Consider the following 26,628-nt stretch of genomic DNA (forward strand, 5'->3'; position numbering starts at 1 on the left):
ATTTTGAACTAATTAATTGCTCCATATTCCATTTTTACTGTTGCTGATTACTATACAAATTCTGCAGTACAGAGATAGCTGGAGCTTTTTTAACACTGTCTTACTGGATACTAGACTAGAGTTTGATCTTTTTCAGTTCTCTGACCTCAACTGTTTCCATATCTGCTTACCAATTACAAGCAGAATATTAGCAGCATAATTTTACAAGATTTTAAACTCGGGTTCCCCAAAGTAGTGAATATTGACTCCATGGATTGTGGGACTATCCAAATATTGTATTTTCACATAATAAATGTTTAGGGGTTGATGAACAATCTGAAATTTCATGAAAGGGTCAACATGCTGAAAAGATTGGAGACTTCTGTTCTAAACAGTTCTGCTGGCATTTCATCAACTCTTGCAGCTTTATGGTCAGCAATATTTTTTAGAGCCCATTTACGCTTTCCAAAATATTTGGGTCTAGCTTTATGTCTATCAGCAATTTGAGAGGTCTTTTTGTAGAGTTATTCATACATGAACAGCATCTCTTCTTTATCTCTGTTGATCTCTATCTTCTTTGTAGTATTGTATTATATGTTCATCCCTGTGTAAAACGGTCTCTCATCCTTTACATTATTTAGATATATTTCTCTGACCCTTCCTACTTTTCTCTGGAATTAGACATTGTAGGGCAAATTTGGAATATTGCTCAAGTCATATCTTGTTAATATGATAGATATTATTTTTAAAGTTCAAATTTAAATTTTGCAGGACATCCATGAGTAGATTTTCAGTCAACCCTGAAAAAAAACCTAGTTTTGTTTGCAGAGTATATAATCCATTCAACATCAAACTTGTCCATTCAGCAATAAATAAACTATGAGGTTCTTAATTTATATGATTCTATAGCTAGTACAAAATTTATAAAGTCCTTACACTTTGAGGGATATCAGGCTGGAGAAACTGGATTAAAACTTTGTTGAATGTATATTATTAGCATAATGGATGATCTTATATCACCATCCTAATCTATTTTTGCTAAAACCATGAAGAACTGAAATCTAGTAGTATACACCACATTTTATCACAATTCTGATAATTAGCTATGCAAATTATAAGAATGTTAAACATTGTTTATTCTTTCATTATATGGCACAACATTTATGTATAAAATCTAGTCCGAATAGAATAAAGCATAGTATCAGCCTTTACAAAATCAAAATCAACCACAGTAATAGATGCCCACTCATAGAATTTAGGCTGTTTTACTGAAACAAATGACTTTAGAAACGTGAAGCAATATGAAAATGAGCAATTTCCTTAAATATCCCCTTTTCTAAATATCAATACACAAAATGACATGATTTGAAATAAAGGATTTTCTCATTCTGGTTTTCTACTCTAGATTACCTGCCAGTTTTTTGTGAAATTCATATTCCTGATACTTTTTCACCCTAGCACTTCTTCAAATCAGGCTGCCTACAAATGATATTAACAATTTGAAAATGAAGGCAAGTTTGATATAAATCAACCAAATCAACTAGACCTGTGTGTTGTGAGTATCTTTTCAATACCATTTGGGCAAGAGATAAAATGTGTTTATTTTCATATTCTTGAGAGTAGCTGCGTTGGTGGCATAAAATCCATATTTTTATTTTATATGTAAGGGTCTAGAAAGGTCATAAAATATAACAATTGCCCCAGTTGTAAAGGCTCTGGCTAATCACATAATGAATCTGACATATGGTGACCAGAACAGGCGCTAGAGCCAACTACTTTAGTGTTATTAGGCACCTTGGTATAAAAGGGATGTTCTTTTGAAGTAGCCTGGCAAACATGAAGAAATAACCAATTCAGTATTTCACAGAAACATTCTTGTGGTTATAAACCTACACACATAGCTTTCATTTCTAATTAGAGAAAGAACTGATGCCAACGTTCTAATATTTCTCCCAATGTCCAGAGCTGTAGAAAGAGACCTCTAATTCTCCCTTCAGCCTTGGGGGTCTGAAACAGGCAGCCAGAAAGTGAGCTTAGCCAACAGAACCCATGACGATATCCACGGGAAGTTCTTCTTTACTCCGAGCTGTGACTTGCATTGTCACAATTTCTGTGAGGACAAGGCGAGAACGGACCAAGAGGTCATGACCACCTCGAAATACACCTGTAGCAGATCAAAGAGAGTAATACTTTTATCAGCATGTATGGCTGGAACTATATTTCCACTCTTGAAGGAATTAAAGTAAATTACCGAACTAAATGCTCTTTTTAAAAAGGAGATAATTAACCTCCTATATCCGTGATGGCGAACCTATGGCACGTGTGCCAGAGGTGGCACGCAGAGCCCTCTTTGTGGGCATGCGCGCCATTGCCAGCTGCTCTTCTGGCTTCCAGGGTGTGCATTGCCAGAATCCCAAAGACCAGTTGGCTGGCGCGCGCATGCGCACCAGCCAGCTGGTCTTCGGATTTCCATCGCTCCGTCGCCCATGCGCGGGTTCCAGTTTGGGCACTCGGTGCCAAAAAGGTTCGCCATCACTGTCCTATATTATCATTAAGAATATTTAGAACACTGACGGTGTTTTGGTCAATGGCCAAATCATCTTACAACTGAATTGTGACTTAGATCACTTTGTGATGATTTATCTCTTCAGCTTTTCCTAAATGGGATTATAATGAAGAAGGGGGAAACCACCTTGCAGAATTTGGGACAACTTTGAACTCCACCCAAGGATCCCCTTCACTATTTTCATGAATCAAATAATGGAAGTAGATTCATAGAAATACTACTGATATTATGTATTGATAGAGATCTCATTCCACTGGGATCTCCGGCACTAGCATATTTCTTACAAATATCCACATATATTAGAATAATAAAGCTTGAAGAAAAGTTATGATACTGCTTCCTCATCTGTAGGACTATTATTATGAAATATCTTTCCTAACAGTGAAAGTGTGTGCTAAGTTGATATTGAGGTAGACTGGATGACTGTATAGTTCACTGAGAAAAAGGACTAAATTTACATCAAGATAATATGAAAACTGCTTTTCAGACACTTAGAATGGACTAACAAACCAATTAGAGGAGTCAGTTTGCTTTAAAGGCACCAGGCTAGAAACTGGGAGACTGAGTTCTGGTCCTGGCATAGACACAAAGCCAAGTGGGTGACTTAGTCACTCTTGCTCAGCCTTGAGAAGAAGGAAATGGCAACCCACTTCTGAAATTTTGCCAAGAAAACTGCAGGGATTTGTCCAGCAGTCACCAGATGTCAACACTGATTCAGGCATCCAAAAACAAAAAGATCCGATTAAGATCAGCAGATAGGACACTGAAAAACTCACCTGCCAGGTACAAAGTATGAGAGTTCTTGTTATCCGGGACTTTATCTGACCGCTCACATGGTTGCATTCCCAGGAATTTCACAATATTGCCCACTGCCTCTGTGGAAATAAAAATATTGCTGACATACAGTAACTAGATTATTAGGTTTCCTATTCTCAGAGAAAGTAGATGTCATTTTCTCCAAGAAACAAAAGGTAAGGTACAGAGACCACGTGACTTCACTTGTGGCCAGTTCAATAACTCATACGCTCTGAGTCCTGGGAAAGAGTGAAACTTCAGCGAGAGGTCTTGCAGGCTGGGGTCTCACCATCTTCAGTTGTATTAATTTGGTGGAATCAGCAAGTATTTTAAACATCAATTTGTATGAACATGAAAATCAAAGATTCAATTTTCTCCCCTGTCAAAAACAGTCATTTATCCATTTCAAAGGATTAGGATGGAACTTTTCAAGCAGTCTATAATTACTATAAATTTTTAAACAGTCTATTACTGAGATCTCCACAGTGGTTCCTAGAAGTGCTGGTTCTAAAATAATTACTTTTGACTTACTTTTGTAATCATATTAACAGACAAGGGAATTCTGAGCTATCATTGTAGATTTTTTTCATCCTGCCACTAGTAAATCTTTTCAAACTGAATGGCATGTATGTTTAGTTAATGTTATCCCAAAATACATTTCCCTGTGATCATGCCTGATTGAGAAGGCTTCCCAATATTTACAGGAAACCATGTAACTATTCAGTTTACAATATTAACTTTTTTAAAGGCACAGGAATCAAGAGCTGTGCACTAATGTTTTTTGTTTACGTACCTTCCAGTGTTTTAACAGTAGACAATGTGAAAGTCTCTTCTTTTTCAAATTCATCACCAACTTCTTCCCAGGCTGCTCCAAAATTTGGCTTCAAAACTCTTTGGATGTGATCTGCTACGGTTACTTCCAGATCTTCTAGCTAATAAAGACATTTGACAGTAAATTACCCTTGAGCTTCTCAGTGAGCTCTTTAGAAAACTGACCAGATTTTAAAGCAACAATAATTATTTGAAAACATCTATTCTTTGCTGCAATACTGATAAAGGGTGGTAAAACAGTGCTGCCTGCAGAAGCAACAAGAATCATGTTGAGAAGAACAGCACTGCAATGTGAGCCATGCCCATATTCTACAGATACCATTACGCATATGCCCCAAAAGTACAACTTTGCTTTTGTCATTTTGATGAAAGTAGTAAAAACCCACAGGTTTACAATCTGTGGGTTTTACAATCCTGTAATCCCTTCATTTGGGGTAGAGTTGGGGTGACTGGATGGAGCTGAGTGTTTACTGGTCAGATGCCCTTCCTGATGCCATGCGGAGTTCACAGCAGATATTTTTTGTTTGCGCCCTAAGAGAGAAATACCTGCTACTAGCTAGGATTGAACTCTCAACCTTCTGAGTGGGAGGCAAATGTCTTCACCACTAGGCCACCATGCCACTCGAATACATTGCAGAAACCTTGTAATTATAATAGACTGATCAGGAAAAGGACAATTGTTGCAGTACTGTACTGCAGGCTACTTCTGCTGACTGCCTGCTGACTGCAATTTGGCAGTTTGAATCTCACCAGGCTCAAGGTTGACTCAGCCTTCCATCCTTCCGAGGTCAGTAAAAATGAGGACCCAGATTGTTGGGGCCAATATGCTGACTCTGTAAACCGCTTTTAAAGTGTAAAGCACTGTGAAGGGGTATATAAGTCTAAGTGCTATTGCTATTGTGGATCCAGGCCTTCCCATCTTCTTTTCAAAATAGGCTAATTGATAAGTGTTGCTTTTCCACTGACATTTCAGATTGATGAGAGTTCCTTATCACCATTAAGGTTAAACCAATACACTTGACAGGCACTTTGACTCTGGAAAGCTCCAATCAGCTTACATAAAGCTGGATTTTTCTTAAGTCGTCTATTTTAATTCATCGTGGCTTTGCAAGAACCTGCAGAGTCCTGTGCTTCCATATGCTGGCTGGGAGCAAACCAATACCTGTATTTCCAATTTAAGAGTTCACAGTGGCAATTCCACTGTACCTAAAACAAACAATAAATCAATAGCCTCCAACGCAGGAATAAATCTAGTGATCGTCATTACTCTACACTCAGCTTGTAAGTGACATTTTCTGGAAAATATAGAATGATGTATTCTTATCTCGGAGACAGAAAGAGAGAGAAAAAGAAAAACATTAGTTGAACGTGTAGTTTAAGTGACAAGGAATTTTGTTTCTAAAATATTCTGCTCAAACTCTTATATGCAAAGACAATTGGAACAAGCCATATTATTTATGGCTATCTTAGAGCACATGACCCTGAGGGAGACATAAGGACCTTCAAGATTATGTCTGCAAAATCAGCTGGCTACTAACCAAGTCTGTCAGGCAGAGCTCCAGCAGGAAGCTCCAGCTCTGACTCAGAGCCATCTGGACATGCTGAGATTTATCCACTTATAAGCTCAGAGTTTTCATTAAGTTCACTCTTTGGCCCAGATAAAACCAACTGGTGTATGAGGTGGAACTATTTCCTGGTGTAAATAATGAAATCATTTATCTGATCATGTTATGGGGCTCCATTGATGAAATAAAATATTTTATCCAGTGGCTCACACTTCACAGTATGGTGACACCAAGCTGGGTATCACCTTACTTGATGACTGTGGAAAGAGTCCATATAGCCTGCAGATACTGAAGTTCTGTCTTACCACATATTCATCCTCATAACCCTCTTCCTCAGTGTCACCAGTGTTTGGATCGCAATCTTTCACAGTGAACTTCATCATGCAGCTGAAAGTGCAAGCCACTGTAAAGAGGACAAAGCAGGTGTCACACCATTGTGAACTCTAGAAATAACTGTTCTTCCTTGCTTACCACCTAGGCCAGGGGTGTCAACTTAAGGCCCAGGGGCCGGATCCAGCCCACGGGGTACTTAGATCTGGCCACGGGGCTGCCCTGGAAACAGCGTAGGACCGGCCCACGGTGCTTCTGCCAGAGAAAACGGGCTCCCAAGCTCTGTTTTCGGCTGCCACAGCCTCCGGCAACCTTCTGCCAGTGAAAATGGAACTCCGTTTTCACTGGCGGACGGTGGCAGTTGAAAACAGAGCTCGGGAGCCCATTTTCCCTGGCAGAGCGCTCAGGCCACCACAGGCACCCCCAACACAAGTGATGTCGAGCTGGCTATGCCCACTCTGGCCACGCCCCCCCCCCAGGTCAAACATAACCCTGATGTTTGACACCCCTGACCTAGGCCTATTTTGTTCCCATTGATTTAAAAAAAAAAAACCAACCCATCGTGCAGCAATCTTTGCTTGTAAAATCTATGTTTTCTATGGACACATACTGATCAAATTACCATCTCTTTTTGAGTTTATTGAAAGGTGTCTAAAAAATTGAACAATCTCATTTAGAGTGAGTTTTCTTTTTTAAAAGATTAACCCTTGGTTTTTGAAATGAGTTTTTAAAAATGCAACATTAACTTTGGCCCTCTAGAAATGGACCTAGCTACATATTACATATTAAGTAGGGGCAGGTAAATTAAGGAAACAGATAAAATATTGTTACCTGCTGTGGGATCCTCTTCAGGCAAAGCAATCAATGTGTAACAAGTACCAGGCTGATTGTAGAGCAAGCTTTTGGCAGGTATATAAGCAATGACCTCATATCCCTCCGTTGGCTCCATCTGCACTGTGACATTTTCCAGAATCTGATCATTCAGCGTATTTGTGCAGTCAAACTATCAGAAAATGTGAAAGCACATTAGAGCATAAAACAAGATTTCTGACAGGAAACCGAGGGCTCATTTTTTTAAAAAAAGGAAGCAAGCTATGTTTGCCTGTAGTACTACACAAGTAGTCCTCAACTTACAACAGATCACTTAGTGACCATTTAAAGTTACAAGGGCATTAAAAAAAGTGACTTATGACTGTTTTTCACACCTATGACCATTATAGCATCCCCATAGTCATGTGATCGAAATTCAGACTCTTGGCAACTGACTCATATTTATGACAGTTGCAGTGTCCCGGGGTTACGTGATCACCTTTCACAACCTTCTGACAAGCAAAGTCAATGGGGAAGCCAGATTCACTTAACAACCGTGTCGCTAATTTAACAATGGCAGGGATTCGCTTAATAAATGTGGCAAGAAAGTTTGTTAGATGGGGCAAAATTCACTTAACAAGTGTCTCACTTGGCAACATAAATTTTGAAATCAATTGTGGTCGTAAATCGAGGACTACCTGTATATAGTCTGTACAACTTCCAAAATGATCTTTTAAGGCATTAAATATATTCATCTGAAAATCCTCAGTTTACAACATCTTTCTAGAAGGCAGTTTCCAGGAGAAGATGCATTTCTTCAGTATAACTAAAAATTTTAAGTGTTCAATCTGCGGTATATTCATTTCTAAGTGAACAAGTGTTCCAGTGAAGTTTAATAGTATTTTCAGAATGATGTCTTCTTGCCCTAGCATGCTTATTACAATCAATATAATTTCAGACTCTCTATATTTATTAGCTGAACTGAAGAAGGGCACATTTCTTTAGGTATATCTGCATTTGAATAATGCTAAAACTTTCAGTCGCTTTAGTAGAAACACTGCAGTGGAAGAAATTCCACTTATTAAAGCCTCTGGGTATCACAAGGCTATAAAAAGAACTTCTGCTTGTCAACTGGTTTAATCCTCTAGTCACAGTTTTAACCTATCAAGCTAAAGAAGATCTTCAGACTCTAGAAAGTGTAATGCTAAAGAGTTAATATGACCTGAGAATTCATACAATATTGTATAGTCCCTTTGCTTCAGGACAGCAATGAAGATTGATAGCCTTCGTTTTCATTTTTAATTAACTTGACTCCCTTTTGTTAAAATCTGGGTTTAACAATCCTGGACATGCTGCATTTAAAAGTAAACAGGACCTGAGGAAATAAACCAGAGTTTAAAAATATGATTGGTTTTTCCTAAACCCTACTCTTTCCTTGGATGATTCAAGTAACCACATTTAGATGAAAACAAAACAGAATTATTTTCAATTTTTCTTTTAGAGTTGCATTGGAGAATTACTGTGAGCCTCAGTTTTATTCCTATAACAATAGCTGGTTGTGCAACGTTACAATCAGGTAATACAAAAGAATACAAAAGTGCAATACAATGCACAAAGTGTAGCTAAAGAAATAATTAACTTATTGATATTGTACCAAAAGCTATTCGATATGATATATGTACCTACAGTATATCCAGCATATCAGTGAGATTAACTGTGCAAATGCTTTTTTCAACACCACCTACCTGGAACACCATGTGATTGGAGAACGTGTGCTTTGTACAATAGATCACATATTCTGTTTCTAATTCTGTAAGTGCCTCTGGCTCAGGAGAGGACTTGAACAGTGGGCCAAGACCCTGGAACTCTGGAATAGCAGCCAATTGCTCTAAAAGTGAGCAAAAAAACATACACAGGTTTTTGTTTAATGTCATGACTATATTTCTATAGAGATCAATGTAAAAGGAGAAAGTTTTCACATTACATCTGGTAGGTTCAATGTAGAAAGACTTTTCCCTATGAATAAACAGTAACTTTTTTTTAAAAAAAAAAAATACAGGATTCCCAGGAAAGTATATTGAGGAACTGTCTCCAAATCTGAGCTGGTTTTTCTAAGTTAATTCTTTCTGGGCTAATGTCATTACTGCATTATATACTCTTGAGGTAGTACTTTGTGTTACTCTGAATATAGTTATTAAAAATTGAAGGTCTAGATTTGACTCTGATTCAAAGTAAGAAAACAATTAGAAAGAAATTGGAGCAGTTATTTAAAAAAAACTTTTAAGATCTAAAAGGACTTTGTTGACTGGGATTTTTTTGTTTGGGGTTATTTGAATTTTCTTGTTTGAGTTATTCCTGATTTATGGCAACTATCTGGACAGCTACCTTTTTCAAAAGTGGTTTGCCCTTGCCTTGTTTCTAAGGTGAGAGAGAATGACTGTCTCAGAGTCATTCAGTTGGCTTCATTCTTAAGGCAGGACTAGAATTCAAAATTTCTCAGTTTCTAGTCTGGTGTCTTAATCAAACTAGTTTTCCTATTGTTGGAAATTAGTAATATGGGGAAAAAACCCTCCCACCCCAACCCCCGCTATGGACTGAAATCTATATTAAATATAGAAGTTCTTAACCAAAAGTAAAGGTGGAAAATCCTCATTTTAGAAACTTTTGTAAAGGAAGTAAGATTCCAGAAATTAAAAAGGTTGAAGGTAGAACAAAACAATATCTTGCATTATACTTCGTTTTATACAACCACCAATAGAAACAAACCTTGGAATATATCTTGTCGGGTTGTTGCTATTTTCTCTAACTGCTTCACTGCAGAGGTGGGAGTGTTTTCTGTGGAAGGGAAAGAAAAACACAACAATAGTATAAAAATGGAGAAAACGGGACTGAAAGGTATGCTGTGGTAATTCAAAAGGGATGCAAATCCTCCCGCAACAAAGCATTTGTTTTTGCAAGCCGCTGAGGGGCAAAAGGAATGGGAGATAATTGGAACTGCCAGTAGGTCTGTAACAATAATAATGCAATACATTGTGGTAAAATGTAAATCAGTTGGCAATGGAAGGGGAAATGAAGTACTCTCAAATACGTCCAATAAAATGAAAGACAAACAGTTCATAACATCATAGATGTTACTGCCAAAATTTCCCCTCTCAAATCAAACCCAAAATATTTTGATCAGTGGTGAAATGTAAAATTTGTTACTACCAGTTCTGTGGGCGTGGCTTGGTGGTGGTGGGGGTAATGTGACTGGGTGGGCGTGGCCAACTTTTTTTTTTACTTTTAAAAGCATTTTTTCTACAATGTAAAAAAATGTTTAAAAAATGCTTTTAAAAGGCTCTGACGATCCCAGCTGAGTGCATGATCATCAGAGGCTTTTTTTTAAACTTTTAAAAGCATTTTTTCAGCCGAACAAAAAAATGCTTTTAAAAGTAAAAAAAAAAAAGCCTCTGATGATCGCGGGGCTCAGCTGGGCATGGAGGGTGGGAAGGGATTTTTGCTACCAGTTCTCCGAACTGCCTGCCGTCATCACTACCGGATCAGGCGATCCGGTCCAAACCGGGAGCATTTCACCCCTGATTTTGATAAGGATTAAAAAGCTGGATTCTATGCTACACCAGGAAAACGGCTTTCCTTTCTAAGATGAGAGCCGTGGTGGCGCAGTGGTTAGAATGCAGTACTGCAGGCTAACTCACTGCTCGCTTCAGGAGTTCGATTCTGAGTGGCTCAAGGTTGACTCAGTCTTCCAGCCTTCCGAGGTCAGTAAAATGAGGACCCAGATTGTTGGGGGCAAGATGTGGACTCTATAAAACTGCTTAGAGGGGGCTGTAAAGGGGGCACTGTAAAGCAGTATATAAGTCTAAGTGTTATTGCTATTGCTTTCTCTTACCTGCTCTTTGTTCAATGATGGGGGCAGTTGCCAAGGGAACGGACTTGAGGTCAAAGGGTTTTTCAGAGGGGTCCAGAGTATATTGATGCAGAGCCCTCTCTAGGCCAGGGATAGATACTGTCAATCCTGGAAAAGAGAAGTGTTGAGCCCTTGCAAAATGCAAGAAACTAGACAGGTCTTTGCCAACTTCTAAATCAGAGGACAGGCAACTCTATTCTTCTGTAATTCCATATGGTTCCTTCTTCTAAAAGAGTTTGGGTTTTTACCAGTTGAAATGCCCTCCCCCCTCAGCTTCATTTCTTGTGTCTATTTCCAAATGTAGTGACATCTATTTGTTTAGCCTAATGAATGTGTGTGTTTCAAGCATATCCTCAAAAGATTACTTCTGGAAACCTCTAATCCCTAGAGGAGAAGCAACATCTGGTATACATCTGTTTCCGTTTAAGGCTCAAACACAGGGGACAAGGGGGCTCTGCCATGCATCAAAGTAGAGTCTGCTCAGACAGCAAATGTTACTACCAAAGAAGAGCAGAGCTGGAAATTAGGGTACCCGCCTCCTTTGCTCTTCATGCCGTGTTAGCCATGTCTGTTCACCCACAAGGCATTCAGAAAGAACCATCAATGTCATCAATCAAAGGAAGACTTCCAGCCAGCAGGCATTTGAATTCTGAATGTTGCCCTAAACCAAAATGTATCAGCTACTGAGATATAAAGGGGAATAGGAAATCATGCATTCACTCTTCCCTTTTGTTCCTTTTTAAGAAGAAATTGATGGCTGTGTCTTAAACATAAAGAATTGAGGTCGCTCAACAGTGGGGATGAGATGCATACGGTAGATTATGAAGTGAAGGCATTCGCCCTGCTCAATGATCCCCTCAGCATACAGACCAGCAGAGACATCAGAGATGAGAACGATGGTCACACAAGTGAATGCTTATCTCAGCCAACTCAAACAAAACAACTGTATAATGGAGAAGGAATGGTGGAAAATAAGAGGAACTGACGCTGCCCCAGTGAGATTTTGCAGACTCCCCAAAATAGGAGTCCCCCGCAGATCTATTGCAGTGCTACAACCCTACCTACAACCTGGCTAAATGGCTGTCACAACACTTGAGCTTCCTGACCCAACCCTCAAACAGAATGGAGATGGGCATAAAGAATTGACTTCAAGGAGAAACATTCTCGCCTATGGCCTTTTCCCTGCTAGAGACTAATAGTATCTTCTACTGTCTCTCAAACATCACTTGAGCTGGAGGGAGAGGGGGAAGACTGGGTTTGTTCCCTTGGGTGGTTGGAATTGTTATTCCATCAAAATCCTTGATTAGTCAGTCAGAGTTGTTTGGAGTTTGAGGACATTTAACAATTTTCAAGATTTATTTGTTTTATTATGTGTGAAGGTCCATCAATGAGTGACTTAATTTTTTTTTTAAAAAAAGCAATGAATAATGAACTTAGAGTACCGTTCAGAATGTAGCCAGCGTTGAGGGCCTTTTGCTTCTGCTCCAATACACTTAAGTAGAAAGTAGCCCTGTCTCTGACTTCGTTGTCGTCATCCATCACACACCTGAAGTTTTTTTTTTTTAAAGAGGGTTCTGCTCAATTGGAGGAATGTATATTTCTTTAGACCCCCCCCCCCCATCTAGAACATTAAATCAGTGTAACCAATCAAGAAACAAAACATGACACATTACAACAGGATAAAAATGTGTGCAGAAATTTTGTTTTCTTACATAAAAGTGGGACAAGATACTTTGTACCTGCAATGGAAGGAAGCTAGGGGCTTGCAAGCCCCAGCTGATTCTCCCCCTCTAGAGGTGGCCTGATCTCCCTTTGGTGGATGAGTGACTGTAGAGGTGCTGCGGCTGCCATAACTTTGAAACTAGGTCATGAGCAGCATCTGGGGAGTCTGAACAGTCGCTGAGTTATAAGTCGAGGACTTATAGACTTGCATTAACATATTTTAGAAATTATGATCAGATCCCAATCACTGGCCATGTAAGACAATCGGAAAATGGATCAAAAATATGCACAAAAATATGCACAATGTGCCCCAGTGATATAGAAACTAATCATCTTAGAGCAGGGATGTCAAACTCAAAGCCTGGGGACTGGATCCAGCCTGCGGGGTGCTTAGATCTGGCCCATGGGGCTGCCCTAGAAACAGCAAAGAACTGGCCCGTGATGCCTCTGCCAGCAACAACAGGCTCCTGAGCTCCAACTTTAGCTGCGCTGGCCCCCTGCAACTCTCTGCCAGCAAAAATGGAGCTCAGGAGGGCTGCGTGTGGCCCTCCCGAACTCCGTTTTTGCTGGCAGAGGGTTGCAGGAGGCCAGCGCAGCCAAAAACAGAGCTCTCGGGAGCCCGTTTTTGCTGGCAGAGCTCTTGGGCCCCCACAGGCACCCCTGACACGAGTGATGTAGAGCTCGCCACACCCACCCTGGCCACACCCACCCTGCCCCCCCCAAGGTCAAACACAACCCTGATGCAGCCCTCAATGAAATCGAGTTTGACAACCCTGTCTTAGTGTCTTATTGTTGCTTCAGTACAGACCCAATTTTCACTAACTCTACATTTTTACATGGCATCTTTATGTTTTCCAAATTTGCCATGTGGCCAAGCTGCTGTGCCCAAAGCTCACCTTTTCAGTAACACTAGGATGCTTGGTAGCATTTCCTCATTCTGAGCCCCAAATTTAGCCAGAGCACTCACTGCACCTGCAAACAAGTGAAAAAAGGTAGAAGGAGTGATTAATTGGAAAAGACAAGGAAGATATTTATATCATTATTTATACATGATATGTATATCATTATATACAAATAGCTAAATATAATTTATTTAACTATTTGTATATAATTTACTGCACCAAATATGGTTAGGAAAACATTATTAAAACGGTTCCAAGGTTAAATGGATTTGAGTACCTATCAAAAGCTAACAGGTAGAATTCTTTAAAGTATTTGAATATGTCCTAGTATTCTAGTATCTGATCCCCATTTAGCTCAATTAGCAATTCTCCGAACCCATTCAACTCTTTTCTACATGTGGATGAAATTCAGAAGAAATTAAGTAAAATGTGGTTATTTCAAAAATGTTGTCTATAATCTGGTGATAAAAGAGTTCAATTGTTACAACAAATCGAAAGGAGAAAAGCTGTGCCTCAATTTGCTTTGCAAGCAGATGGTCTAATATCCAATTTTCAGGATCTCCCAAGCGTGACTATAAAAAATCCTTGCTTGGGCACACCAGAAAACTGCCAATAGTTAGAAATGATGATGGTGATGGTGAAAACAGGTAGACCAATAACCTATTTAAGTTTCCAACATTCTTACAGCATGTTTTTTTCTAGTGCACATACCTGCCCTGACTTCTTCATGTTCCAAGACAACTCTGTTGTAAATGAAACGAATATATTTTGAAGGATTGTTGGTCTTTGGCCCTTCCTGGCCCAGCAAGTGGAGAATTCGGGTGGCCAGGACAGTGAATTCACAATCCTCAATGAACTCGCACAGGTGAGAGAGGCCGGTTTCCTTGCTTTCAGCATTTTCTTCTATGATACTGATGATACATTCAACAATGGCTCGTTTGTAATCAAAGCCACCCTAAGTAGTAAGGAAAATGGATCAGAATGACAGATTAGGCTTTCCTTCCTCACGTGCTAGTTCATTATTTTATAAAGAAGACACGTCTAGGCAAGCCCAGACTAAAATCTGTATGAACTCATGTTTTTTCATATGACTTGATCTTATGGTAAAAGGGTACTGCAAGAATTACATAGAAGACATCTGATCAAACTACCCAAGATATTGTGGATCAATTTGTATTTCTGTCCTTGGAAGAATTTACGTTTCTGTCCTACTTTTCTAGAAAGATCTCCACTTATGTGAACTCTTTTGTCTGCAAATGAATGGTGAAAAGTAAAAAATCTAACTATGCTGTGTAGTTCCAGAAAACTGGCCTGTTAGCACACACAATTAAAGTTCCTACCAAATATTGGTTGCTAATTTTTAATTCAGGTTTAATCATTGTATTTTTCTTTGAACAATCTTTGTCCATTTCTTACTCCACTCTGCTTCATGTCTTTGTAAATAGGCACTGACTTATTCTCTTTCTACAGCCTGGGGAACTGGCCTTCAGCACATAGAGGTATGCTTATCCGTTTCTTAGGAAATGAAAGGAAATTTCTGGAAATGGAGCTAACACTTCTACTATAGACACAATCCCATATGCCTAAACATTTGTGTGTTCAGGCTGAGATCATCAATTATTACTTACCAGAGGATCACCGGCAGCCTATCTCCCTGTGAAATATATAGTGGTACAGGGTTGGTCTAGCCACCTATCTGACTCTACAGTATTGGAGGTGCAGATACCTTGATTTGTCAAAGTCACCAAGAACATTGACTGAAGGAGAGTATGTCCTGTTTTTGCTATAACCTTTTGAAATTGAAAACTGCTCTGTGATTAGTTCTCTTTAAATTTCAAAGCAAGCAAATAAGGAAGGATAGCTCTTGTTTTTCTGCACAACAAAGAGTCAAGAATAATGACAATATGTCAAGCAGCCAAGCTTACCTCCTCACGAAGCATTGTGAAGAGGAAACTCATAAGGACCGCATGCTTGCGTGGATATTTTTGACAGAGGGCACTGATAGCCTGAACCACCACAACCTAGATGAAATTGGGGAATTAAACAAGAACCATGAACAACTAGAATTGTCCCCATCAGCCATTCCATCCCACAAAATGAAACACGATGAAGGCCTAACACAAATAATTTTCCATGCCTTGAACTCATCCGAGATTTCAGACATGAATGAGGAGATCTGCTTCATAAGACGGTCAATGCTACTCTCACTGCCAGTTTTCAGTAGAGTTGTGATGGCCAAGGTAGCAATGCTGCGATTGGAGTCGGTCACGAGATTCTCCAAGTCAAGGTTACAGGCAGTCACAGCAGACGGGTGCTTCATGGCAACCTAATAAAGGGAAAACAAAGTAGAATTCACCTCATGCAAATCAGGTGACCTCAACAGCATTGATATACAATTAAATGTACATAAATTTAATGTGTATCTGGAGAGAATGAGCCAGATACATCTATTAAGCCTGGAATGTGTCTAGCCATGTCCTCCTCATTCCCCCACCCCTTTGCTTGCTTCTGGTTCATTCAGTCTTCATTCCTTCAATTCTATTCTTTTTAGACCACAATTTCCACTAATCCAAATTCTTCTCTTTTTAGTAAAATTACAGTTTACTCACCAGGATCTTCAATCTACATCTCTCTCCCCCCCCCCCCTCTCTCTCTCTCTTTTTTTTTAAATGCAGAAGTCATTCTGCTTTTATTTGGAAAAATAAGATTTGCTAAGTATCCAAAAAGATAGCAAAGTATAAGAAAGTTAAGCTTCCCTCATGAAGAGAATTTCATAGGTAAACACAAAGCAAGGATTGATCTCCTGATCTACCTACACTGCCACAAGGATAGAAATTGGGCCTCACATGAGGAACTTAGAATACCCAGCAGCCGGAGTGGAGATGCTTGGATTCCAAACTTGAGTCTTCAGAAAGCAATCGCTAAGGCTATGCTCTAGATTTCAGGTTCAATTTCTTTGATCCATCTTACCTTGTTGAGGGTTCGGACGGCTGCATACCGAAGAGCTGCTTTGGGTGAACTACAGAACAACTGCAACACTAGGAAAGGTAACATTTATAAGACGTTAATCCCACCATTTTATGAAAGGATGATTCAGATCCATTATTAGCAGCGTCATTACATAAAATACCAGGGAAATGGGAAAATTATGCAGAAAAGACCAGTTTATATCATTCAAAAAGACCCCAAAGAAAGCATAAATTTACATTTTACTTTAATAATGTATAAACTATCCACTGGGGATTACAAGTAGTATCTGCTTCAGTTCCTTATTTGTTTCCCTCATTAAGCTTCTTTCCTCTTTTGAAAAACTGGTTTTTTTTTACTATATTACAAGATGAAGCTCTTTCACTGAGACCATTAGACAGAGATAAGTATATTGCGCGCACACACACACACACACATATACATACACATGCATATATATATATATATATATATATATATATATATATATATATATATATATTTCAATAGAGCAACAATGAGTTGCTCTATGAGTTGTCACTATATTGATACTACTCTGCAATACAGTCCAACATCTAAACATGAAGCAACATGGCTGAAAGTGTTAATAACCTTACAGAAACACAGCAACAAAGTTCATTTTGCAGCCAGTAAAACTTCACTTAGAGTTAATAAACCAAACCAATGCATGTCATGTAACTCAGCAAACTTTAAGCATGAAATCATTAAAAAAAATGTCACAATTACCAGACACAGCAGGTGCTAGTTCCTTAGCTGTGCATTCAGGGAGGTTAACGATGGCCGATGCTGCTTCATAGACCACCATTTCATGCTTGTTCCGTAAGCAATTTTCAATGAAATCAAACAGTGGACTATCCCGGCTAGGACAAGAAAAAAAAACACAAGAAAAAGAAATATTAAATTCAGACATCCATTATCACCCACTTCATTTAAACACTGATGACTGATTCTTTTTTCTGTGACTGAAGTTCAGTTTAAAAGTATTGGTTAAAATTGCTGATCAGATAGTACAAACACCAGCATTCTTTAAATTTAAACAGACAATTGCAGATTATAAAATATTACTAAATCATCAATAATTCATCCTGCTCAATTTTGTCTTGTGAGAATAGCAAGTTTAAGAAAATTAACAGATTGCTAATATCTCTGTTGATATGTCTATAAAATAGACGGCAGATTATGCAATTGTGGTTTTACTGGAGGCCAAAAACTACAGAATAAGTGTTTGGATATGTATTAGTGGGGTGTGGTTTGGATATGTGTTGGTGAGGACACGTGGTGGTTGGGGAGGACATGTATTGGATTAGAACTCATGATCTCCCAGTTTCTAGCCTGGTGCCTTTAATCACTTACATTGAACTGGCTCTATAGACCAGGGATGTAAAACTGGCTGCCTATGGGCTGCATGTGTCATATGCAGGCCATACCCATCCCAGCTCTGTGAAGGGAAAAAACATCGCAAACGTCACGTGACGGCAACGTGATGCCATGAGTTTGACACCCATGCTATAGACCTACTATACACACATACATACATATTTTGAAGACAGAAAAATGTCCTTTTCTTACCCTCCAGCTTCTTCTTCAAGCAGTTTACTGGCGACTCGAATCATCATGCAATAGGCAAAAGGTGATTTCAGCCCATGACGCATGAACTTGTTTAGCATCTTGTTGACAGCCAAGCGATCATTCTTACGAATGTGATACAGCAAGCCAAGAGCATGATACTGCAACATGGTAGCAAAGGAAGATAATCTGTCAACCTTATTTCTATATTTGTACACATAAATTCATCAGACCACACAGCATTATACACTCCGGATTAGCTTTAAAACTCTTACTTGGACCATGATATTGTCACTAGATGCTGCCTCCTGAGCTTCATTCACCCAACGTTTTACTATATCAAAGCTCGTCTTTAGAAGGTGCTGTAAAGGAAGAAAGCCAGAGAACATATCAAAAAGTTGCTTCAAATGTAAAACAGAAACATTGCAATTGGCATAGAATGGTTCCAAAAAGATTAGAAGTTTTATGGCCAGGAGTTGCATTATATCATCATTTTTCTATTCTCTCTTTCTCTCTCATTCGTGATCTAAAATACAGTTTGTGCCTTTAAAATAATTTAGCAAAAACAAACACACAGCCACATCTTTGCTTTTTCCAAACAGACAACTTGCTCCAACAATTAAGAATGGCTGTGCACCATTCTACTACTCACAGAATTGAGAAAGAACTATTCATCTGTCAATTCTTTCTATGCCTGGGCCAGGTGAGGTTTTCCGTCATAATTTTGCACTTTTTAAAAAAGTGTCCTGTTGGACAATGAGCACTTAAAATTTCTCGCCTATTTCATAAATTCTGCAAGCACTTACGTACCAAAGATGACACCAAGGCAGAGCTGGACACACTGGGAACCTTGTCGACGATCGCCTGCTTCATGTAGCGCTCAATAGATTGCAGCATGGTGGTCTGCAGGGAAACCAGAGCAATAGAGGCTGGTTGGAAAGGACATAGAAGAACATCTGCCGAGACTTCCAAGAATAGACAAAGACCATAGTGATCTTTGTGATTTGTGATCATAGTGAAGAACAAAACAAGGAAGAACAAAACAAAGGAAGATGCAGGTAATGATGGGAAGGTGTAAAAAAAATGACAAGGATTGCAGAAGATGCAAAAGTGTCATACGTACGTCTGTAATTTGACAGAGTGCTCGCACAGCAGGGCCTCTATAGTTGTCATCCTTTCCTGTCATATCTTTTGTTAAGCTGGACAAAAACGGAATAGAGATGTTAGTATTATGTATTTATTATATCAGGTGTTAGACTCCAAGAATTGGCTTCCCTGGGCATCTCAATTGGAGCATGTCTTTCAACACAGAGATGTTGTGTATATCACATAGACATACACAATGCATATTATCAATGTAGTATTTCAATGTATAAACACTGAGAGAGTGAGCTCAGATTCACCCATTGCACTAAATCATTAACCCTGCTTCATAGATCCCAATAGTTGGGTGTGCAGCACATGCTAAGACAAGTGAAACAACCCACACATGTATGTAACACACATACACATTCAAGAGTTATTGTTGACTAACATTGGTAGGCATCCCTTTAATATTTTGAATGTGGTTAATGTATTATTAACCTTACTTCCTTATAATTATTAATTATAAAATATAATTAAAAAGCAAAAACATTTGAGAAGAGATGAGAGAGAAGGAGAGCAACACATATCAATCCGTATCTTGCTGTATATGTGTTTGGATCACTCAAATCAATGAAGTGGTGAGGGTTTTTTATATAAGCATTTCAATAGCCTTTTAAAGCTACCATTTATTTTTACTTGCTAATGACTCATTTCATTATCTCTTTTTAGTACTGCTGCTCCTCCCCCACAGTTTACATGATTGAAATGTTATACAGTTTGATTGATTCAAGAAGGAAATTACCTGCTTGTTACTATAATGACATCTTCTGAAAGGCTAGACATCTCTTTGATGGTCAGGTAACACATTCTGCGGAGAGTTGGCTAACACAGAGAACAAACCACAGACTTAGAATGTACAAATATTGACAGGATATATACAGTGGCCAATATTGCAGGAAAAGATGAGGTCCCTATAGATCTTGCATCTGGATGACACAAATCGAAACTGAGAAGCTAACATAGGATATAAATAAATAGGAAATATTTTGTCGAGACACACATGGTACGTGCAAATGGAGCCTGGCATCAAGCCATCGTGAGAGCGAGATGCCAAAGTTGTCATCCCAACAGTGAAATCAATCTCTAGCGAGCTCAGCAAACTACCAAGGCCACCCATTCAGAGGCCTAGCAGAACTCTGACTAGACTAGAGGCAGCCAGCTACCAAAGCCAGAGGGGGCAACATCAGTCCCTTTTGAAGGAATTGTAACTAAAAGATCATGCAAGGGGGAAAGAAAGGGGATGGGTTATCTCCAAAGGAAAACTGGGATTCAATAGCACAAAATGTTCAAATTGGAAAATAAAGTATGTATAGAAAGGATATCTAAAAACTAAAAACAGAACTAAAAACGTAGGCTTATGGAAAGAAGTATAAGAACAATAGGCATACAGCAATAAGGAAAAACTATTGTTAATAGGTATAAATTAACTGTGAGGTAAGAGTAAAGCATCACCCATAAAAAGTACAGACACTGTTGATGTACTAGAATAAGTTTCAAATATACTTACAAGTTAGTTTTCCAAGAAAGTGCTTAATTAGTATTTAAGTAATAAACTGATCATACTTGGGACCAAAAGCTTATCCTGTACATCTGTGTAATCTTATCCCCAGAAAAACCCATGACAATGGAGCTTCCAAACAGAGTCCCTACACCCTCTTTCCAGCCTAAGTAAATGCCAAAATGCATAATGAAAGACTTACATCATTGGACTGGAACAGTTTGGTCATTGCAAAGAACGATTCGGTGGCTTCCATCACACCAAGATGCTCTCCCTAGAATGGAAGGAAAACCTCACATTGGCTAGTATTTGTGCCAGTAGGTGGGGAAGACTTAGCCAAGAGACGCTCATGACTAGAGTTAACCCAGCTGAGAGGCAAAGTTAGTGAGAGCCGATGATCCCACCACAATGAGTCACCTTTCATGTTGCCTCAGACCATGCCGGAGCTCTTTGATGCAACTGCTAGCTCCTTTATTATTTAAAAAATAACTGAAGGAATTCTAGCAATTTAGCTTTAATATTGGCAAGCAGAGCAGGATTGTTTAATCCGTATAATAAAGCCCTTGTAAATAAAATCTCCCTTTTACCTGGTTTATGAGATACAAAATCTTTGTGAGGATATGAGCGCATTTCCGAGGATTTATAGGTGTCTCATTGAATACTCGGGCCTAGGACAGAGAAATGTAGACATAAGAATTTTGGGACATATTCAGGAGCTTTCGCCTTAGAAGAAAAGAGAGGCATTATTTGGGAACTTACTTCTTGCAGCACAGCACTTTTTTCCAAGTGTTGGAATGGATTGGAACCTCCCCCTGTAATGTAAGATAGTCAATTTAATTAATGATTAAGGTTTTCACATGGGCAAAATTAAATTCAATTGAGAATGTCCAGGTTCATTTGCCCCTTAATAAAAATTAACATTCCTGAAAGAAACTTAATAACTGGCTTGATCCCATCCTTGCTGTTTTAATTTGTAATTGGTTTTAACTGGGTTGTTTTAAATTGATGGCCAAAATTATTTAATGTCTTTTAAACTGCTTTTTAATTTTATATGTTGTGTTTTACCGTGGCTGTTCACCGCCCTGAGTCCTGTTGGAGAAGGGCGGTATACAAATTAAATAAATAAATAAATAAATAAATAAATAAATAAATAAATAATAAAAGTTGGAGTGATTAAAAGAAGAAGAAATGCAGTCATTCTAAACAATTATTCACCTTTTCAAGTGCAAATGAAACTGAAATGTCACAAAATATTAGCTTAGCCTTGCAATTACCAGTAAGTGGGACCAATTGTGATTAAAGGACAAGTATCATTCTGTATTTCTCATATGCAATGCAAAAAATACGTAAGAAAGGAACAATGCAACTCGCAAACATAATGATCTTTTATTATTAAAAGGATATTCAATGCAACAATGAGAAATTAAAAGCTAGGGAGGCACATTCTTTACTACCATATAAGAAGCACACAGCTTCCAGTCAGCTGCAGTTGCTGCTTTAATTGGTCACTTCTTTAGCATCTTGATACACCGCTCATGTTTCTCGATATGGGGAAGCTGGGTTATAAAACAAGGATTCTGAGAATGGAGTATGTGCATTTGAGGATGGAAAAGTAGGGAAAGGAAAAAGAATAAGATACAGAGAAGTTTTACATGACAGGGATAAGGTTGGTTTTAAAAAAGCCATAAAATTGTGCTGGAATGGAACCAAGAGTTATCTAGCTCAGCATTGCATTCTACAAAAGTCCTGGAGATCTCATAAGACGCCATCAACATGACGATACCATCCTGCAGATACCGCATAACTTTGGTCACTAAATGAATGGCTGTAAATCAAGGATTACCTGTATGCTCTCTCTAAGATCAGGGGCTACAAGAGCATGTAGTCCCTGATTTTGGAGGTAGCATACAGGTAATCCTTGACTTACAATCATTCATTTAATGACCAAAGTTACAATAGCACCCAAAAAAGTGACTTCAAACTATTTTTCATACTTATGATCTTGTAGCCTCTCCAGGATCATATGATTCAATTTGGATGCTTAGTAACTGGCATGTATTTATGATGCTTGCAGTGTCCCAGGTTCATAAGATCATCTTTTGTGACGTTCTGACACGCAAAGTCAATGGGGGATACCAGATTCACTTGACAACTGGGTTATTACAACAATTTCAACAATTCACAAAATTCACTGAACAACTGTGCTGCTTACCAACATAAATTTTGGGCTCAATTGTGGTCATAAATTGAGAATTATCTATACAGTAGCGATTATAAACAGCAGCTATTAACATCATTCTTCTCCGTGTTAATTCTCTTATAATTGTCCAAATAGACGCCCATCACTTTCATGATAAACAAATTATCTGATTTAACAAAAGTCTGTGTTAATAGTTCTTTTTTCTTATTGTGATATTCCTTCCATTCATTATGACTTAAATTTTAATTATTATGAAAAAGTAACACTTCTGTTATATTCCCTGACTTTCCTTCTACCCCCACAGCTGAAGATCCTCAAATATTTTAACCTTTAGGTACTATTCTATCATTTTAACCAGGTAAATCGCCATCTCTGTGCCTATTCAAGTTATAATATCATTTTCTGATGTACTGAGCAGATTATGGTAATTTCATCTTCAGCTCCTTAATTTTGATCTCCACTGTGATGTTTGTATCTTTCTTCAAAGTTATATGGTAAAGTCAATTATTGGATGGAACTAACCCAACATCAATCCTTTTTATTATGATGATTATGATTGATTGTACAGTCAGGCAGTTGTTTAGCCTGGATTTGGCAATTTATCCACTTATCGAGTCCCCCTCCCCAGGACCTGGGATAGACAATGTTGTTGTTTGATGGTGTTAAAAGTATTGTCATAGGATGTAAGCTGTTGTGAGTAAAACTGCCTTTTATAACCGACTGATGGTGATTTTTGTCAATGCCAATGGTGTTCAAATAGTCTCCAGATGTTTTGGGATTGTACCCAGGGCATCTATTTCTATAGGTACTATCTTTGCTTTCCTTTGAAGTTGTTCTACTTCAATTTTTATGTCTTTTTTTTTAATTCTCCAGTTCTTTCTCTTCTATTCTACTGTCTCCAGGTACAGTCGTGACCATTATCCAGACTTTTTTGTCTTTCTTATTGACAATTGTTAAGATTGGGATGTTATGTGGCAAGTCCTTGTCTGCTTGAATTCTAAAGAATTATCCCAGAGCACTTTTGCTTTTTCATTTTCTGTTACTATGTCTATGTAATCCAACTAGTTCTTGCTTGCAGGCAAATGGTATTTCTTGCTGATATTTCAATGCACCATTGTTGCTACTTTTTAATCAGTCTGTGCAGTCTTCAATTATTATATCACACCTTTTTTAAATATGATTCAAGACAGCAATCATATCTAATAGTCTTGTACATTATTTCCCCCACAACAACAATCCTGTGAATTGGGTTGAGCTGAGAGAGTAACCACCCAATAACTTCTAATCTCTGTTTCAGGGGGAAGAGTTTATTTATATTTTAAATTTATATGTCACCCACATCACTCTGAAAAGTGACTCTGGGAAGCTTACAGTACAATTAAATTTAAATTTTCTTTTGTTTTTAATAGCAATTTAAGAAATGAAAAGAAGATTAAATATTCCTATATTTCTATAGAAAATTCATTCTTTTATAGGGTTACCCATAAAGTGAAAAATTGCGCTATTATAAGATCTAATTGTCAGTGTTATAATGTCATTTTCTCTTAGATTAAAGAAATCATGCTATGCTGTATTTAGCACAATCAAGAGACACTACAGGTAGTCCTTGATTTATGACCACAATTGAGCCCAAAATTGTTAAGTGAGAATCTGTTAAGTGAGCTTTGCCCCATTTTACTACAATTCTTGCCATAGTTGTTAAGTGAATCCCAGCAGTTGATAACTTAGTAACCTGGTTGTTAAGTGAATATGGCTTCCCCATAGATTTTGCTTGTCAGAAGGTTGCAAAATGAGATCGCACGACCCCCGGACGCTGCAACCGTCATAAATATGAACCAGTTGCCAAGCATCTGAATTTTGATCATATGACCACGGGGATGCCGCAATGGTTGTTAACTGTGAAAAACGGTCATAAGTCACTTTTCTCAGTGCCGCCGTAACTTTGAACAGTCACTAAATGAGCTGTTGTAAATCGAGGACTACCTGTATTCTGATGTAGATGTCATGAACCTAATCTCTCAGTTCAAGTCGAGGACTACCTGTAGTACTTTCTCTTAACAAGAATTGGACAAGAGTGGGTACATTCTTATTAACTGCAATTCATAATTTACACCACACACCGCACCCCTCTGATGCAGTAACATTTCATTCATAAAATAGGTTGGTTGTATTTTTCTCCCTTCCTAGTCTAGGGCACTTTACTCATTCCCCGATATGTTGGATTGCAGCTCCTGTAATTTCAGCCGCTGGAGATCCTGCAAATATCCTGACGGCTGCTAGCTTAGCTGGAAGCCAAGGGGAGTTATAGAAAAGTCCGAAACGTTTTTTTTTTTTTTTGCTACTATCCGGATTTTTGCAGCCAGGATGGGGTAGCTCTTTGCAAGCTGGGAGTAGCGAGGAGGGAGTAGCCACGCATCAAATCTGGAGGTCTATATAGACTCACCTGACTCCTCATCCTTCTTGTCAAATTTCTTTAGCATCCTGTCCGCGGAGGTGCAGAACCGGGTGAAGAAGAAGGAGCGGGAGAAGATCCCAGGTTAACCTCACCCTAGCCCAGGGGAAAGGGAAGGGAAGAAGGAAGACGCCGTGACAGACAGAACAGAAATTACGGGAAACGACAGCGCTAGGTAGACAGTCCGCATCTGCGTGGAAATCTCTACTTCCTGCACAGGCGCCACTTCCTGCCAGCAAGACAAAGTTGAGACAGCTCAGCATCTCAGTGACGCGCAGGCGCACTCGTCTGCATTCGCGGGCTGGAGAGAGCTCTAACGTAGCTGCCAGGAGAAAGGCGGAAACGACGGGAAACAGGCGGGACGTGACGTCATGGGCCTTGCAAGCCAATGATCGAAGGCAACGCTTCAGGCCGGAAAGGAAGACTGGCAGCCCATCTCGGGCAGGGCGACAAAGGGCGGAAGTGGAGAGGCAGGGAAGGTTGTGCTTTGCACCACTCTGTGCGTTGGAGGCAAGCAGGGAAACCGCCTCCCGTTTATACTGTTTTAGATTACATTACCGTTGCTTTTTTTTTTTTTTGCTGGTGTAGAAGAGATGGAGGTTTCTTTCCAGACAATCTCCATCTTTTATCTTTCAATCTTTTTGAAAACCTCGATTTTTTTTCTTTTCTTTACTATTTTTTGGAGCTGCTGGTCTGGATGCTCATTGGAATTATTTTCCAGGAAAAATATATATATCTGCAGCGGGGAGGGGAGGGGTACCTTGATTATTGTTCTGACCCAAAATAGCCTCCCCCCCCTTCTTTTTTCCGTTTCTATTGTTACCTATTTTTGTGTTCCTGAAAAAGTTTCATTGTTTGCACAATAAACAAGATTCCAACCGTTTTACATTTCCATTACCTGGCAGGGGATGGGGAAATCTCTGGAGGTCTTTAAGAAACAGGCCGGCCAGCTCTCCAGAATGGTTTAATTTAGTGCTTTCTAAACTCGCCAACTTTAAAATGCATGGACTTCAATTCCCAGAATTCCCCAGCTAGCATGATTGATAGAAGCAGTGACAGCAAAATTTGAAAACCTACTGTGACTTTATATGAAGCAGAAAATTTGCCTGGCATTGCTTTTGTTCACAGCAGAAAATTTGCCTGGCATTGCTTTTGTTCACCCATCCATTCAAAAGTGCCTGAAATGAGAACTGTTGCTGTATTTTTGCTGATTTAAAGATTGCAATAAAAAGTATGGCTCTGAAAATGGATGTGTCAAAGACCAAGGAGATATGATTAACAATGAAATAGAATAAATGATTGCTAGTTATTCACAAAAACTCTAGGGCAAAAGGTGAATTTAGTGGCTTAGTAAAATGTTTATCAAAGATG

The 26,628-nt window shown here is 38.8% G+C and overlaps 1 protein-coding gene across 1 annotated transcript; it reads right to left on the reverse strand.

Moving 5' to 3' along the window:
• Positions 1 to 1,091: 1,091 nt before the first annotated feature.
• On the reverse strand, positions 1,092 to 25,540 carry COPG1 (COPI coat complex subunit gamma 1). Its single transcript, XM_070936920.1, has 24 exons — positions 25,249 to 25,540; positions 21,365 to 21,417; positions 21,193 to 21,273; positions 20,808 to 20,879; positions 19,850 to 19,929; positions 19,085 to 19,160; positions 18,772 to 18,864; positions 18,237 to 18,323; positions 17,965 to 18,122; positions 17,122 to 17,255; positions 16,378 to 16,445; positions 15,545 to 15,733; positions 15,333 to 15,428; positions 14,119 to 14,362; positions 13,402 to 13,477; positions 12,226 to 12,329; positions 10,766 to 10,891; positions 9,643 to 9,711; positions 8,622 to 8,764; positions 6,898 to 7,069; positions 6,042 to 6,139; positions 4,134 to 4,272; positions 3,322 to 3,420; positions 1,092 to 2,143 (listed from the first exon to the last, which is right to left on the reverse strand). The coding sequence occupies exons 1-24, from the start codon at positions 25,283 to 25,285 to the stop codon at positions 2,013 to 2,015; spliced, it is 2,625 nt and encodes an 874-aa protein (XP_070793021.1). The 5' UTR covers positions 25,286 to 25,540; the 3' UTR covers positions 1,092 to 2,012.
• Positions 25,541 to 26,628: the final 1,088 nt, after the last annotated feature.

Source organism: Pituophis catenifer, unplaced genomic scaffold, assembly GCF_029215685.1.
Source record: "Pituophis catenifer annectens isolate HBS135680 unplaced genomic scaffold, rPitCat1.0.hap2 SCAF_2, whole genome shotgun sequence".
NCBI classification, from domain to species: domain Eukaryota; kingdom Metazoa; phylum Chordata; class Lepidosauria; order Squamata; family Colubridae; genus Pituophis; species Pituophis catenifer.